The 16,403-nt window shown below is 36.6% G+C and overlaps 2 protein-coding genes across 3 annotated transcripts; one reads left to right on the top strand and one right to left on the bottom strand.

The window, feature by feature from the left end:
- Positions 1 to 22: 22 nt before the first annotated feature.
- maf1b (MAF1 homolog, negative regulator of RNA polymerase III b) lies at positions 23 to 8,219 on the top strand. Of its 2 annotated transcripts, XM_074622452.1 has the most exons (8): positions 23 to 552; positions 2,100 to 2,188; positions 4,734 to 4,865; positions 4,989 to 5,151; positions 5,277 to 5,398; positions 5,506 to 5,625; positions 6,747 to 6,839; positions 7,009 to 8,219. In XM_074622452.1, the coding sequence occupies exons 2-8, from the start codon at positions 2,106 to 2,108 to the stop codon at positions 7,031 to 7,033; spliced, it is 738 nt and encodes a 245-aa protein (XP_074478553.1). In that variant the 5' UTR covers positions 23 to 552; positions 2,100 to 2,105; the 3' UTR covers positions 7,034 to 8,219. The 2 variants fall into 2 exon arrangements, with proteins under 2 accessions (XP_074478553.1, XP_074478554.1); XM_074622453.1 differs by lacking the exons at positions 6,747 to 6,839; positions 7,009 to 8,219 and adding an exon at positions 6,566 to 6,602 and having other exon boundaries at positions 31 to 552.
- Positions 8,220 to 12,037: 3,818 nt separating this feature from the next.
- LOC141759885 (uncharacterized) lies at positions 12,038 to 14,444 on the bottom strand. The gene is made up of 2 exons (XM_074622351.1): positions 12,160 to 14,444; positions 12,038 to 12,128 (listed from the first exon to the last, which is right to left on the bottom strand). Exon 1 carries the CDS (start codon positions 13,903 to 13,905, stop codon positions 12,496 to 12,498), a length of 1,410 nt encoding a protein of 469 aa, XP_074478452.1. The 5' UTR covers positions 13,906 to 14,444; the 3' UTR covers positions 12,038 to 12,128; positions 12,160 to 12,495.
- Between the last annotated feature and the right edge of the window lie 1,959 nt (positions 14,445 to 16,403).

Raw genomic sequence — 16,403 nt, 5'->3', positions numbered from 1 at the left:
CGTATATAAACAGGAAAAGGGGCTTGGTTACCACACTCCGTTGTTTTCATCAGAGTAGATGTGTCGTTGACGATTTGCAGACTTCCTTGACCCAGTTTTTGGTAATTTATTCGGTTTGGTAGCTCGGCTAGTTAGTTAACTACTTCTCTGATCGAGTCGCTTATAAAAAAAGCGACTTGATTTAGCTAAATAACGAGGTTTTCTTTGTGTAATCAGGTCGTATAAAGGGATGCCGCTGCAGACAGACTCCGACGGACGACAACAGTCTCTGGATTTAATCTCATCGCATTTAATCGGCAAAAGCAGTTTTTCTATAAATTTAAAAGGCCTCAGAATAACGCATCCTCGACCGAGTGCTTGTGTAAGATGCTTAAAGACGAGTAGGAATTAAAGTTACTCCGCTGAAGAAGGAAATAAACGCAGATAATAGCTAACATTAGCGTCAACAAAAAGCGAATCTTTTTTTGCGTCACAAGAGTCGCTATTTGGGGTGAAGAAGACGAGTGTTTTGACTGTTCAACTTGGTCTTTTTCTGCTGGAAAATACTGCTAGGTGAGTGATATTGTATTTTAACATCGATGTGCTGAACCAGGAAGAGGATTTATACAGGGTGGGGGAGGGGCAGAAAGAGGAAATTGTGTTTTGACCTAGAAATTGTCCCTCACGGGGCGCTGTAGTCTCATTATTTATGTTGACAGCAGTTGTTTGTTTTTCTTGCCAGTTTTAGGATAATATGAGTTATTTTCTCGACTTAATTAGGTTAGTTATGCATCAAACGTAACCTTGGTACCGTTATAAGTTTTACATATACAGTATGTTAAATTAAGCAGCTTTTTTTTTTCTTTTTTTGTTGAAATAATGCTTTCTTTATTGAACATTTGCAGATTTACTGAGGTACAAACATGCATGTACAATTGAAGAAGAGAAAAATCATTATACACATACATTTCATAATAACAGTTTGATATATACATATTATTATTATTATTAAAAATCATCATATATACATGTCACAATGCCAGTTTGATATATACATCATATTATTAATAAAAAATCATTACATATACATTTCCTAATGCCAGAATGTGTTGTATACATATATAAATCTTATTATTATTATTAATGAGGATCATTATATTTACATGTCATAATGCCAGAGTTTGATATATACATCATACTATTATTATTATTGCTATTAATAATAAAATCATTACATATACGTTTCATAATGCCATAATTTGTTCTATATATCATATTATATTAATTTAATAACTTAAAGGTGTTAATGGCTTTTATGTTTTTACATTGGGTAAGATGGTGCTAAGAGTTTGTATTATTATTATTAATAAGAATCATTACATATACATGTCATAATGGCAGTTTGATATATACATCATATTATTAAAAATCATTACATATACATTTCATTTATTTTTTTAAATAATGCTTTCTTTACTGAACACATGCAGATTTACTGAGGTACAAACAGATGCAAATACAATTGGGAAAAAATCAAAAATCATTATATATGCATTTTATAATACTAGAGTTTTATATATACATCTTATTATTATTATTAAAAATTATATATACATTTCATAATGACAGAATTTGTAAAATACTTTATATATAATTTTTAAAAATGCAACAAAAGTTAAACAACAAGAAGTACACAAAATGTGCAGAAAAACACACCAAACAGTGGAAAACAATCCAATAAAAACAATGAAATACATACAAAAAAACACAGTACAGAAAAAAAGAAAATATATCTAAACATATCAAAAGATAATTGGACATTATGAATTAAATGTGATGATAATTTCCTTTTTAAAATGTTCTAAGGATAATGAGCTCTTGATAATAGAATTTGTTATGTACATCATATTATATTCATTTAATAACCTAAAGGTCTTAATGGCTTTTTTGTTTTTTAACATTGGTTAAGATAGTACTATATTGTTTGAATTCATTAATAAAATGCAGGAAAGTTGGCTTGGTTCCTGACCATCACTATAAAAAAAGTCAACAATAATGCTAGTCTCCTAATGTGACAGTTGACTAACATTAACTTTGTTTTGCTTTTTGTTTTTTAACAGATCGCAATGAAACTGTTGGAAAGCTCCAGCTTTGAAGCCCTCAGCTCCCGGCTGTGTGTCGAAACAGGAGAGTCTCGCATCCTTGGCAGGTAAGGGCCGTAGACGTAGCTTGTATTGCAACACGAACAACTGAGCCCTCTACTGACCTACATATTGTTACACGTTTACAGGAACAAATAGAAGTGTTAATGTCTGGGAATAAATAGGGTCTTTACAGACTTTTTAGTACAGTATTTCCAAAGGGGTCCGCTGCGCTGAGACCACACAAACTTCAGCTGTATTATTTATTTATTTAACCTTTATTTAACCAGGCAAGTCAACTAAAAACAAAGTCTTATTTACAATGGCGGCCTGGCAAAAGGCAAAGCCTCTTGAGGGAAAAAGAAATAATTAATAGTTTAAAGAACAGAACTAGCATACATGACAAGCATTACATATGACAACAAGCATTACATATGACAACAAGCATTACGTAAAAGAAAATGCAGAGAGAAAAACAATCAACAGACAGCACCAGACAAATATAATTTGGTCGCGAAACAGCTGCATGTATCAGTCACAATGCCCATAATCGAGTTTTTGAAAGCAGACTTGGGGATAAAAATCTCCATATTACACATACAAAACAAACACCCATTAGTTACTTAGGAGAAGCATGCACAGGTCACCTGTAGTTTCCTGCTTCTATTTCAGTAATGCAGAATTTCCCGCCCAACAGGAGCATCAACACAACAGCCAGACATTAGACCTTGTGTATAAACCAAAGTAAAAGCCACTGGAGTCAACCTTGACTGCAGTTTTCCTTATACAGGAAAAACCGTGTCTGGTTTGAGGTCACTAAACATGGATTGAGTGTATGAAAGGTGTGGCTGCTGCTTCAAAGAACACTCTGCTCTTAAAGAGAGGTAGTAGAGCAAAGTACCTGCATGTTATGCAACATTGTGATAGCCGACAACTAACCTAAAACGCCTACGCTCAGAGCTTATACTGAAAGTTAATATGTAACTGACAGTGCATGTTTTTCACTTAGCAAAGGTTAGGTAAGGCCTTCAGCAGGCTTGCAGTTTCAGTGACAGTGCAGTTACATAAAGGGCAGTGGGCTGTGGAGTTATGCCGCCCAGTCTGTTCGCAGGGTTTTGAGTGTGGGTGGTGAAACTGAGCGTCTCTACTGGTTGTGACCTGGAGTGACGCACAATATGGTGTCTTGTCCTCTCGCACCACTCTGTGGCTATTTGGAGAGCGTTGTGAACAGTGCTATCGGAGCGTATGTGTACATGCACACATACAATAATACTGCATGATAGCTGAGTGCTGCTGGAGCTGCCAAGGCTGCTTAGTGGATTAGTGAGGCAGTCCATCATAGCAGCAGGACTTTAAAGCTGCAGGCTTTAACTAAATATGTACCCAACAGGGCTTCTAGCAGATTTATATTTTCTACAGATGAGCTTTTGATTTTGACACATGGAAATGTAATAAAACCCAAAACGTTAATAATGTACTGCACTAAAGAAAAGTTGCACAGTGCTGCAAAAAAGTACATAAAAATAAACTTAAAAGAGCTGGTGCTCCGTGTAAAGGTCATTTGTTTGGTGCAAAAAAGCAGCACTGCAATATAATAATAGACGGACATAAATAACTGGTCCAATAATAACTAAATACATTAAAACACATGAATAATATGTAAGCAAGCTGCTGTTAGTGTTGTGTACAGATGTTAGCGGAGCTTCTGTAATAACCTTAAGTGTTTCTAATCTTCACTCGGCTCCAGTGTCTGCTCCGTCATCTGGTTACCCTCGGTGTTGTGTCGGCGGGTCAGCTGTGTTGTGTATGGAAAACCAGGGCAGTTATTTCCACTGTGGTATTCGTTCGTTGCCACCTAATGTCCCTATAATTAGGCTGGCAAGGCCAGTGAGGGTCTCAGTAGGCCTTCCATCTTAAATTGCACAACCTTTGCTCTTGCGTAACCCATAAGGTTAGAGGAGGAAAAATAAACAACCGCACACCAGTCTGCTCCACTCGCATATCTGTAAACAGTGGCGTCTGGCCCAGAAGCATGAAAAGAGAATGTAGGACATTTTTTCGCACGGACTTGTTCTTGTCAGATGTTTGTGCAGATATGTCTCTCAGTGGAAAGACGAGGGCTGTCTTGTTTTCAAACGAAGGTTATAGAGCTCTTGCAGCCCAGTTTTTTTTTTTGCACTCTGTGAATCCTTTTAATATTTGAATACCAAATCAGATCTGATAATTGTAAGTTAAAGAGCCGAATAGCACCAAAATAAAGAAATGTAGTCTTTTATCTCTGCTGGTTTTCTTTAATATTTTATATAATGTCCTATTTATTTTTATTTGTCCGTAATATCTGTGGATAGAGAGGTAAATTTGGTTAACAGACATGGTTCAGGTTTTTTTTTGTATTTGATGAAATGTATTTAAATACCTCGAAGTGCCCCAAATATGTTGTGTAATAGTGTGTTTAAGCCTAACGGGCTATTAAAGTAATCTTAAGGGATTTGGCAACATTTTCACTCATCTGAAATCTCTTCCATTATGGTTACAGCACTCTTGTTTCATTTAGCTCATGAATATTGGTCTCACAGTATTATATTATGTATTTATATTGTCTTCTCCCTGCAGGATGGAGAGCTACTCCTGTAAGATGGCAGGGGATGATAAGCATATGTTCAAGCAGTTCTGCCAGGAGGGGGAGCCACACGTCCTGGAGGCCCTCTCTCCTCCTCAGTCCACCAACGCCACCAGCCCTTCACAGTGAGTACTGCAGTCTACAATGAAGGATACAGCAGAGTGTGGTTTCTTATCAGAAGAACACAAGGGCCCTTAATCAAATAGTTAGATAAGATAATTAAGCATTTTTCTTATTTTTCCGTCCAGGCTGGGGAAGAGCAGTGAGGACGGGGAGAACCCTTTGAGTGACAAGTGTTGCAGGAAGACTCTTTTCTACCTCATCACAACGCTCAACGAGTCCTTCAGGCCGGACTACGACTTCAGCGCCGCGCGGGCCCACGAGTTCAGCCGAGAGCCCAGCGCCAACTGGGTTAGTATGCTCCTCTGAAGCCGAGTCCGCCCTCTGAAGCACCGCTGATATTTTTTTATTGTCACAGATATATAACATAAACTATCTTTTATGCAATTAATGATTTGACTTTGACTTCTCTCCAGGTGGCTAATGCAGTAAACAGCAGCTTGTTCTCAGCTGTGGGAGAGGAGTTCAACTCTCTGGGGCCGGAGCTGTGGAACGCCATCGACCAGGAGATCAACCTGCAGAGCTGTGACATTTACAGGTAGGCATGTGTGTGTGTTATATAAGCAGATACTGTATGCTGCTGAAAATCCTTTTGATGTCGAGTTCAGCCATTTTTAAGCTTAATGTCTCAATGTTTGTTCTCAGCTACAACCCTGATCTGGACTCGGACCCTTTTGGTGAAGAGGGGAGCCTCTGGTCCTTCAACTACTTCTTCTACAACAAGAAACTGAAGAGGATTGTATTCTTGACGTGTCGCTCCGTCAGGTCAGCCGCTGCAGCACCCTCAAACACTTATTAGCATCTCAGCATACTTAAATATATGCTATTTATATTATACGTAGTTTAGGGTTAGGGTTTAGGGTTAGGGTTAACCCTTAGGGCAGCAAATAACATTAAATAAAAACAACCTTCAAATGCACATGCAGGAATATTGGAAATAGTCATTTATCAAGAGTTGTATAGTCGTTTCCAAAAGATGACCGGTAAGGGTGGGGCGATATGGTCAAAACATATCACGATATATGTACTTTTATATCACAATACAGTAATTGTTCTGTAAATTCAAGACTGGTCTTCTTTCTTTATTTATGTTGCTAACTTTCCATTTGCTTTTGGATTTTATTTTTTCATGTTTGTTTACTTTTCTTGATGATAAGACTTTTGTATTTTCTTAAAATGCTAATTGGGATGAGATTCCTTCTATAAGTGCTGATGTTTTTTTTTAATGTCACCCGCAAAACTTGCTTCTTTTCTTTTGTTGTAACATCTCTGACACTTTGTTTTATTGTGCAAACAAATAAATGTCATGGTTTAGAATACCGACACCGTACCTCATCACATTTGATTATTTTCTTTTTTTTAATTGGAACGTCCCTGCAAAACAAAAACCACTGCCTCACATGAGACAACACGGACTCAAAAAGTCAAACAAAAATTATTTAAATAAGGAAGATTTATGTTTCCTGAGAACAATAATTTCAAATGTTGGATGTTTTAAGGATAACGGGTGCAAATAAATACCAGCCTGACTTCAATCAGTGGTATAAAAAATCATAAAAATTATATTTTTGTATAGCAAAAGAGAAAAATACTTAACTTTTCCTACAGGATTTGCTCATCTTTCAATTAAGAAAGCTGACAATACACTGTCAAAATAAACTACAAAGTGCAAATGTCTGGTAATCATGTACCCAGAGTTGTTCCTCGTCTTGAGTTGGTTGGGATGAGTCCTCCTGGTGGAAACGATATTGCCAAATCTCTACCTGTGGTCACATTTCTGACGTTGTATGGTGTATATACCGTCATATCGCCCATCCCTAATGACAGGTCTAATCCAACAAAAGTTGTGCATACATGTGATCGTGTAAAATATGTCATACCTGCAGCGTCTTGAGCGGCTATGGCAGTGATTGTCTTGACAATGAGCTGAACATGGAGCTGGATGACGAGGAGGAAATGGACGGCTTCACTGAGGACCGGTACGTTTATTATGGTTTACAATATTGAGGTGATTGATGTGGCTTCTTTATGGTGTAAACAGAAAGGATACAGGAGGAATTTAACTAGTGTTATTACAGATTTCTTGTGCTAATGCAGTTCTTCTGTAATGGAAGACACATTTTAATTTGTATTCTTTTCTTCTCCCAGGTTCCCCAGAGCTCTGTGCGTGTGAATTTCCCAGATGGACACGCCTCAGCCAAAGAATATCTAGGCTTTTCCTCCTCCTCTCATTTTTCACCCCATGTACCTTTTTTTTTGTTGTTGTTTTTCTGGGTTTTGCTGCATCATCCAAAGCCATTTTCACGCTTTAGACCAATGCATGTTTGAAGCCTTCTCTTCTGCTGGCAGTGAACTGTGTACCGTGAGCTGGTGGACATTTTTAAAAGACCCCGCGGTAGCTTGAACGCTCCTTCTTTCTCCAGTATGGATTTTGACCCCAAGCACACACACACACATATATATATATATATATATATATATATATATGGGCTTCTCTACACCTGCCACATTTCCAAAAAGACCCCTTCATGGACACTTGAGAAGAAGAAGAAGGTCTTGTAATGGATGAGTGGCCAACAAAGACTGCGAGCGAGCGGAGTTTCTTGCAAACGATGTCACAAAAGAGGAGTCCAGAAAACACCAGCATCAATGAAACCAGACAGATTAAGACTTGATGATGTTCCTACCAGGGAATTGGCCGGGCAGGGTCCGTTAAGACTAACTTACCGATCAGCGCAGAACTCATCTGTTGTTTCATTATTTGCTATTTATGTGTGTTGCTTTTTACGTGTGACAGTGACGTTACTGTGAGGACTTTTTCAGCACTGAGTTTGACATTTTAAACCGCTGCATTTATAACTGAAACTTATATTATTGAATCTTATTACTGCGAACGCTCGTCTGTAGTTTCGACAGTAGGGCACGGCCAAGGAAACTGTTGGCACCTGGGTTGCAGCTTAGAAAACATCAGCGTTTAACAAAGGTCCCATTGTTTTGTTTCAATCCGCCGTTATCCTGTTCAATGATTCATTTTATACGTCATTTAAATCCAGCTTTTTCTTTCCGCTCTCCCCTTAATCTATTCCCAGTTAACCCCCCCGTTTCTAAACGTCTTGTCTTGCCAGTGTTTTTCTTTGCTCATTAACTCAGTGCAAAGGCTTCATTGAAAGTGAATGTATAGTACAATTTAGAGGAAAAAACATTACAGTAAAATGGCTGACATGTTGTACATTGTTTTTTAGAAAAGCTCCTTTTACGTTCCTTAAAAGTGGTTAGGAGTTGTGTCTTTTTCTTGACTGCTCTGTGCTTCGTTTGATTGGCAGATATATTACAGATGTGAATAAACTGTTTGAATCATACTTAGCTTTGGTTCTTATCTTTGAAAACGGTAAATAATCACTGAAATCGCCTTGTTTAGCGTTTTCTTTCTAGTGGAGAGATGGCAGGAATCCTGGCCCAAGCAGGTAAGTACATGTGTAAGTGAACTGAGATTGTGTCCCATTTGTTGGAAACATTTTATTTATAGTCGCTGCTTTTTGTAAAAATGTAAATGAAGTCGTTGCTAAGAGTCTGACAAAACCTTCAAGTGCTGTTTTACATCACACCGAGACAGTTCAGACATGGAAGTTGGTCCGTTTGATTTCATTGATGTTGTTATTCAGTCGTAGCTGCCGAGCAGTCACGGATCATGCAGGACCAGATGACGGGTGTTGCCATGGCGATGCCTCTCGACCCCCAACAAGGCTTTTAATGTGAGACGTTAAAAGTCAGAAAATACAATGAATGGTCCGGTTTTTAAAATTGGTTTGTTCACAGATTACATTTGAGTGTTTTTTTTTTTTTTTGTGTTTTGGTGAAGTGGACAGCTGTATACATGTTATTCTTTTTACACCAATCTATCTTAAAAATGGTTTTAAATAATCACTAAAATCACCTTGTTTGGCTTTTTTTTTTTTTTATAGGAACGTGTATTCTTTTTAATCTTTTTTAAAAATTGTATTTCAAATATGCTGAAAAATAAACTATCAATTCAGGCTCAAATTTCAAAAGAAACTTTTATTGAAAACAAAACTGAAATACAGTACATGATAAATATCAGTTCCCTTGCTTTGTGAGATCTAGGTGAAAGCTGTAAATCTTTATGCTTGGGGCTGCACAATTCACCCTTTTTCCTCTTATGTAAAAAAATACCATGTGCCACAAAGTATAGAGACCCAGAGGCACTAATAATAATAATAATTATGAATACTGATAATTGTATTTTCCCAAAATAATAAAGCTGCAGAGAGTGCACTATTAGCCAAACGTAAGATAACATTAAAAGTGGTAAAGCCAGTGTGTGTAAGTTAAAGAGGCGAATAGCACCAAAATAAAGAAATGTAGTCTGCATCGGATAGAGTGGTAAATTAGGTTAACAGAAATGGTTCAGGTTTTTTTTTGTATTTGATATGTTGTGTAATAGTGTGTTTGAGCCTAATGGGCTATTAAAAGTAATCTTAAGGGATTTGGCAACATTTTCACTCATCTGAAATCTCTTCCATTATGGTTACAGCACTCTTGTTTCATTTACCACATGAATATTGGTCACACTGTATTATATTATTTATATATATTGTCTTTTCCCTGCAGGATGGAGAGCTACTCCTGTAAGATGGCAGGGGATGATAAACATATGTTCAAGCAGTTCTGTCAGGAGGGGGAGCCACACGTCCTAGAGGCCCTCTCTCCTCAGTCCACCAACGCCACCAGCCCTTCACAGTGAGTACTGCAGACTACAATGAAGGATACAGCAGAGTGTTGACAGAAGAACACTAGGGCTAGTGTTTCATTTAGCACATGAATATTGGTCACACACAACTATGCTATGACGTTTTCGACACATTTTACTTGGACTTTTTATTTTTATACAACACTCATGTTTTGACGTACTATACTATGACTTTTTTTTTTTTGACATACTATGACTTTTATTTTGACATACTATACTATGACTTTTATTTTTTTTACATACTATAACTTAAAAAATCTGACATACTATGACTTTTAAAAAAATTAATAAATAAATATCGACATACTGTAATATGACTTTTTTAAATTTCTCAACATACTATACTTGGACGATTTTTTATTTTTCGACATAGTATGATTTTTGTTTTTTTACATACTATACTGACTTTTTAAAAAAAAAAAAATTTTACATACTATACGATGACTTTTTTTTTGACATACATTACTATGACTTTTAAATTTTTTCGACATACCAAACTATGACCTTCCTTTTTTTTTTTTTTTTCGACATACTACTAGGACTTTTTTCGACATACTAGACTTTTTTTAAAAACATTTTCGACATACTATACTATGACTTTTTTTGTTCAACATACTACTAGGACTTTTTTTCATGAAATTTTTCGACATACTATACTATGACTATTAGTATACTATTAGTATGTCGAAAAATGTTACAGTATGGTAGGTCAAAAGAAGTCATAGTATGTTGAAAAAAACTAAAAGGCTAGTAAAACGGTGCTCCCATTTTAATGTTTTTACTGTTATTTATTCATATTAACCCCTGGCATGTTTTATGTTACTTTATTTTGTTTTATTTTATATTTGTTTGACTTTATTTATCCCTTCATTTCCTTTATATGTATTATTTACTTATGTATCAGTTTGTTTATTGTATTGTTCACAGATTTAAAATAGTCTTTAAAAAATAAAACAGCTGGTGACTCAAACACCTCAGAACAAATCTGTGACTTGTTAATCAGTAGCCTGTAATTAATTACATTCACCAAAAACAGCAAAACAGCAACTTACAACACTCTCCCCACAATCCTCCTCTCCCACCTGGCCTGAATATTAGGATTGTTAATGTGCACACACTTTCCTGTAACCTTTATTTAGTGTAATTAGAAAACTACATTTCTTACTGCTCGTACGTCTGCTTGTGAGTGTTGCGCAAACACCGACACAACTCCCCTCATAAGCTCTGTGTCAACCCTCATCAGCAGCATCTCATTTGTGATTAGATGAACATGACTTCTTTATCACTCTATCTCATCATTATTGGAAACTCTGAAGCAACAGGCTCTCTATCAACTAATCTATGTCCTTTGGACGGAACTAAAGCCACTGAGGCTGTCGTGCCTTCAAACACTGATTATTGAGAGATATGGGGAAACCACCAGCAAGAGGTGTGTGTGTGATGGAGAGAGAAGAGCATCAATAAATATAATAAAGATTTAAACAATCTATAAGTGGGGTAGTAAAGACTACGACTTTAGAGTGAAGCTCTTTAGGTTTTCATATTAAATGCCATGTCGCAAGTTAATTTAAATGAAAAATGTCCACCTATACTATGACTTTTTTTCATGAAATTGTTCAACATACTATTCTATGTTGTAGTTGTCTGATATCCTCTACTCTTTCCTCTACTGAATATGCGCCTGGCCTGAATATTAGGATTGTTAATGTGCACACACTTTCCTGTAACCTTTATTTAGTGTAATTAGAAAACTGCATTTCTTATAACCTACACATGTGTATCTTGTATACAAATAAATATAAAAAGCAGCATGGAGTAATACTGAGTAATGAAATATAGTAACAGATAAAAATGATATTTGTCTATGGAAGCAAATAAGAGTCATAAGTATTTGAATTTAAGTGAATTAATAGCGTTGAACTATTTAACTTTGAACAGTAAAAACTCAGAACCAAGTTTTATCGTTTATTTGAAACCTTTATTATAGAGACAATTGATTATTGATTGATATAGACCAAGGTATAATAACAATTCTATAACACTGACAACACTGCAAGATATAACAATTATAAATGTATAAAAGGCAACTCAAACTCCTTCACATATTAATGAAAATCACATAATCATTTGATTTGAAATAAAACATCAGCACAATAACAATTTACAAAATAAGTGCAATAAAAACAGCTCAGGTGAAAGCAATGATAACAGATTAATTACTGAAATGTTAAAAACAAAAAAAAAAGTGTTAAAAATGACATCATAAAACAGACCAGTCCCCTCCTCTGGGTCAGGGTGCAGCTCAAAGCAGTGCTCCCTATAATCACATGTATCCACAACAAAACCAAGAAAAACAAACAAACATAACTATATATACACAATATATATAATATTTTAAATATTATATAAAAAACTAAGGGGACATCTGCACCCTGTCATGATCATGATCAATGTTTGACTTCTAATCCTCAAAACCTAAAAAAAACATTTCCTATCATTACTATTATTACTATTATTATTATTATCATTACTATTATTATTATTATTATTATTATTATTTTCATGGTGTATTTATATCTTTGGCTAGTTATATTTTTTCCCTTTTATGTGATATGTTGTACTTTGTTACATTGTTATTGTTATTTCACAATAATAATTAATAATAATATCACATACAGAGTTTATGTAGTTTTTGTTTGTTGTTTCTGTAATCTCTCTTTGTCTCTGTCTTTTTCTTTGTCTTTTGTGTTCCAGTTCAAATGTTTTATTTGGCTGAATGTCTAACATCCATTATTTTAAAATCAAGTATATAACACACTGTATTAAAGCCAATGAGAAATGAGTGAACTGAAATGAACATCTGCATATTAACTCTCTGTCTCAGCTGAAAGCTGCTCTCCTCTCCGGGTCCTCTGGTTCACAGCGACTACAACAACACAGAGCATCACCAGCAGACCACTGAGCACTGAGCATCTCACTATGTAGAAGGTGGAGGGAAACCCAGAGGGAAACCCAGAGGGAAACCCAGAGGGCTCTCTGTACTTTACAAGAGTTTTGGTTGTTGACACACACTGATAATCTAGGTCAAAACCTGCACACCAATACTCTCCTGTGTCTTCCAGTGAGACATTAGAGGTAACCAGAGATGTCTTATCAAGGTACCAGCTCACTCTGTCCCACAGATAAGACTTTGAAGTAATGATTCTTCCGTCTGTTTGGTTCGACTTGATGAACCAATTGTATCCCACACTCTCTCCCAAATCTCCACATCTGAGAGTGATGTCTTCTCCCTCTGAGAAGAACTCTACAGCGGGTGGTCCAAATTTGGGGCACACAAACAGCCAATACCTTTGCAGTCTTTTAGAGGTTTTACAGTAGTAAAATCCTGTGTCATTTAACATTAACGATGAAAACACCAGCGAGTAGTTTTGGTCCACCTCTTGTTCCACTAAAGACATTGTGCGGTTGTATCTTCCTTTGTCAGCATTGAAGAACAAATTCTCCTTCTCCCAATGTGGGGGCTGGTCATCAATGAAATCAGTGACATTGCATGGCAGCACAGCTGTCTCCTCCACTGAGCCGTAGATTGTCTCTGATAACAGTTCAAACAGTACAGGGTGACTGCTAACACACTGCTGTTGGTTCATCACCAGACAGGTGTACGTTGTGTAGATTGTTGTTCTGAAGTCAGATACACGAAGAGCTGATGTGTTTGTCACCACTTGGTATCTTCCTTTAACATTGTCCATCACTGATGGCTTATTGTCCCCAAAAACTCTTGTCCATATTTCTTGCTCATATCTTAACTCACGCTTGAGCCACTGGATATCCAGATTGTCCGCCGCTCCATGACATGGCAGGTCCACTGATCCTCTAATATCCGTTCGAAAAGATATTTCCCTATCTATTGAACTACAAATAATAATACTGATGTTTTTCGTATTCGTCACTTTGCCCTCGGTCCAACACTCCTCTTGGTACGTGCCGGAGTCTGAGTGAGTCAGGTTGTGGATCGTGTAATTAGAAATGCTGCCAACTGAAAGTCGTCCTTTCAAGTCTTTAGGTACTGTGGAGTTCTCGGACCAGAGGTCAGAGGTGTTCCACAGGACAATCTTCTCCTCACCAACAAATCTGGAGATCAGGCAGGAGGAGTTGGCCTCCTTGGGGAGCTCGGAGGTGTAAGAGTCCCTTTCCTCTTGGATGATGATGAGTTCCTCTGCATGAATGTTGTTGATGAGCGCAAACAGCAGGAAGGAGAGCTCTGCGACTGCAGCCATTCTGCTCGGACGTCTGCTTGTGAGTGTTGCGCAAACACCGACACAACTCCCCTCATAAGCTCCGTGTCAACCCTCATCAGCAGCATCTCATTTGTGGTTAGATGAACATGACTTCTTTATCACTTTATCTCATCATTATTGGAAACTCTGAAGCAACAGGCTCTCTATCAACTAATCTATGTCCTTTGGACGGAACTAAAACCACTGAGGCTGTCGTGCCTTCAAACACTGATTATTGAGAGATATGGGGAAACCACCAGCAAGAGGTGTGTGTGTGATGGAGAGAGAAGAGCATCAATAAATATAATAAAGATTTAAACAATCTATAAGTGGGGTAGTAAAGACTACGACTTTAGAGTGAAGCTCTTTAGGTTTTCATATTAAATGCCATGTCTCAAGTTAATTTAAATGAAAAATGTCCACCTATACTATGACTTTTTTTCATGAAATTGTTCAACATACTATTCTATGTTGTAGTTGTCTGATATCCTCTACTCTTTCCTCTACTGAATATGCGCCTGGCCTGAATATTAGGATTGTTAATGTGCACACACTTTCCTGTAACCTTTATTTAGTGTAATTAGAAAACTGCATTTCTTATAACCTACACATGTGTATCTTGTATACAAATAAATATAAAAAGCAGCATGGAGTAATACTGAGTAATGAAATATAGTAACAGATAAAAATGATATTTGTCTATGGAAGCAAATAAGAGTCATAAGTATTTGAATTTAAGTGAATTAATAGCGTTGAACTATTTAACTTTGAACAGTAAAAACTCAGAACCAAGTTTTATCGTTTATTTGAAACCTTTATTATAGAGACTATTGATTGATATAGACCAAGGTATAATAACAATTCTATAACACTGACAACACTGCAAGATATAACAATTATAAATGTATAAAAGGCAACTCAAACTCCTTCACATATGATTGAAAATCACATAATCATTTGATTTGAAATAAAACATCAATACAATAAGATACAAAATAAGAGAAATAAAAACAGCTCAGGTGAAAGCAATGATAACAGATTAATTACTGAAATGTTAAAAACAAAAAAAAAGTGTTAAAAATGATATCACAAAACAGACCAGTCCGCTCCTATGGGTCAGGGTGCAGCTCAAAGCAGTGCTCCCTATAATCACATGCATCCACAACAAAACCAAGAGAAACAAACAAACATAACTATATATACAATATATATAATATTTTATATATTTTATAAAAAACTAAGGGGACATCTGCACCCTGTCATGATCATGATCAATGGTTGACTTCTAATCCTCAAAACCTAAAAAAACCATTTCCTATCATTACTATTATTATTATTATTATTACTATTATTACTATTATTATTATTATTATTATTTTCATGGTGAATTTATATCTTTGGCTAGTTATATTTTTTTCCCTTTTATGTGATATGTTGTACTTTGTTACATTGTTATTGTTATTTCACAAGAATAAATAATAATAATATCACATACAGAGTTTATGTAGTTTTTGTTTGTTGTTTCTGTAATCTCTCTTTGTCTCTGTCTTTTTCTTTGTCTTTTGTGTTCCAGTTCAAATGTTTTATTTGCCTGAATGTCTAACATCCATTATTTTAAAATCAAGTATATAACACAGAAATGAGTGAACTGAAATGAACATCTGCATATTAACTCTCTGTCTCAGCTGAAAGCTGCTCTCCTCTCCAGGTCCTCTGGTTCACAGCGACTACAACAACACAGAGCATCACCAGCAGACCACTGAGCACTGAGCATCTCACTATGTAGAAGGTGGAGGGAAACCCAGAGGGAAACCCAGAGGGAAACCCAGAGGGAAACCCAGAGGGAAACCCAGAGGGAAACCCAGAGGGAAACCCAGAGGGCTCTCTGTACTTTACAAGAGTTTTGGTTGTTGACACACACTGCTCATCTCGGTCAAGAGCTGCACACCAATACTCTCCTGTGTCTTCCAGTGAGACATTAGAGATAACCAGAGATGTCTCATTAGGGTACACGCTCATTCTGCTCTGCAGATAAGAGTTTTCCATAACGATTCTTCCGTCTGTTTGGTTCGACTTGATGAACCACTTAATTTCCTCACTCTCTCCCAAATCTCCACATCTGAGAGTGATGTCTTCTCCCTCTGAGAATAACTCTACAGCAGGTGGGCCAAATTTGGGGCACACCAACAGAAAATACCTTTGCAGTCTTTTAGAGGTTTTACAGTAGTACCAACCTGTGTCATTTAACATTAATGATGAAAACACCAGCGAGTAGTTTTGGTCCACCTCTTGTTCCACTGAAGACATTGTGTAGTATTCTCCTTCGTCAGCGTTGAAGTACAAATCCTCCTTCTCCCAATGTGGGGGCTGGTCATCAATGAAATCAGTGACATTGCATGGCAGCACAGCTGTCTCCTCCACTGAGCCGTAGATTGTCTCTGATAACAGTTCAAGCAGTACAGGGTGACTGCTAACACACTGCTGTTGGTTCATCACCA

This window comes from Sebastes fasciatus, chromosome 21, assembly GCF_043250625.1.
Source record: "Sebastes fasciatus isolate fSebFas1 chromosome 21, fSebFas1.pri, whole genome shotgun sequence".
NCBI classification, from domain to species: Eukaryota; Metazoa; Chordata; class Actinopteri; order Perciformes; family Sebastidae; genus Sebastes; species Sebastes fasciatus.
This window is presented reverse-complemented; position numbering and strand designations above follow the sequence as displayed.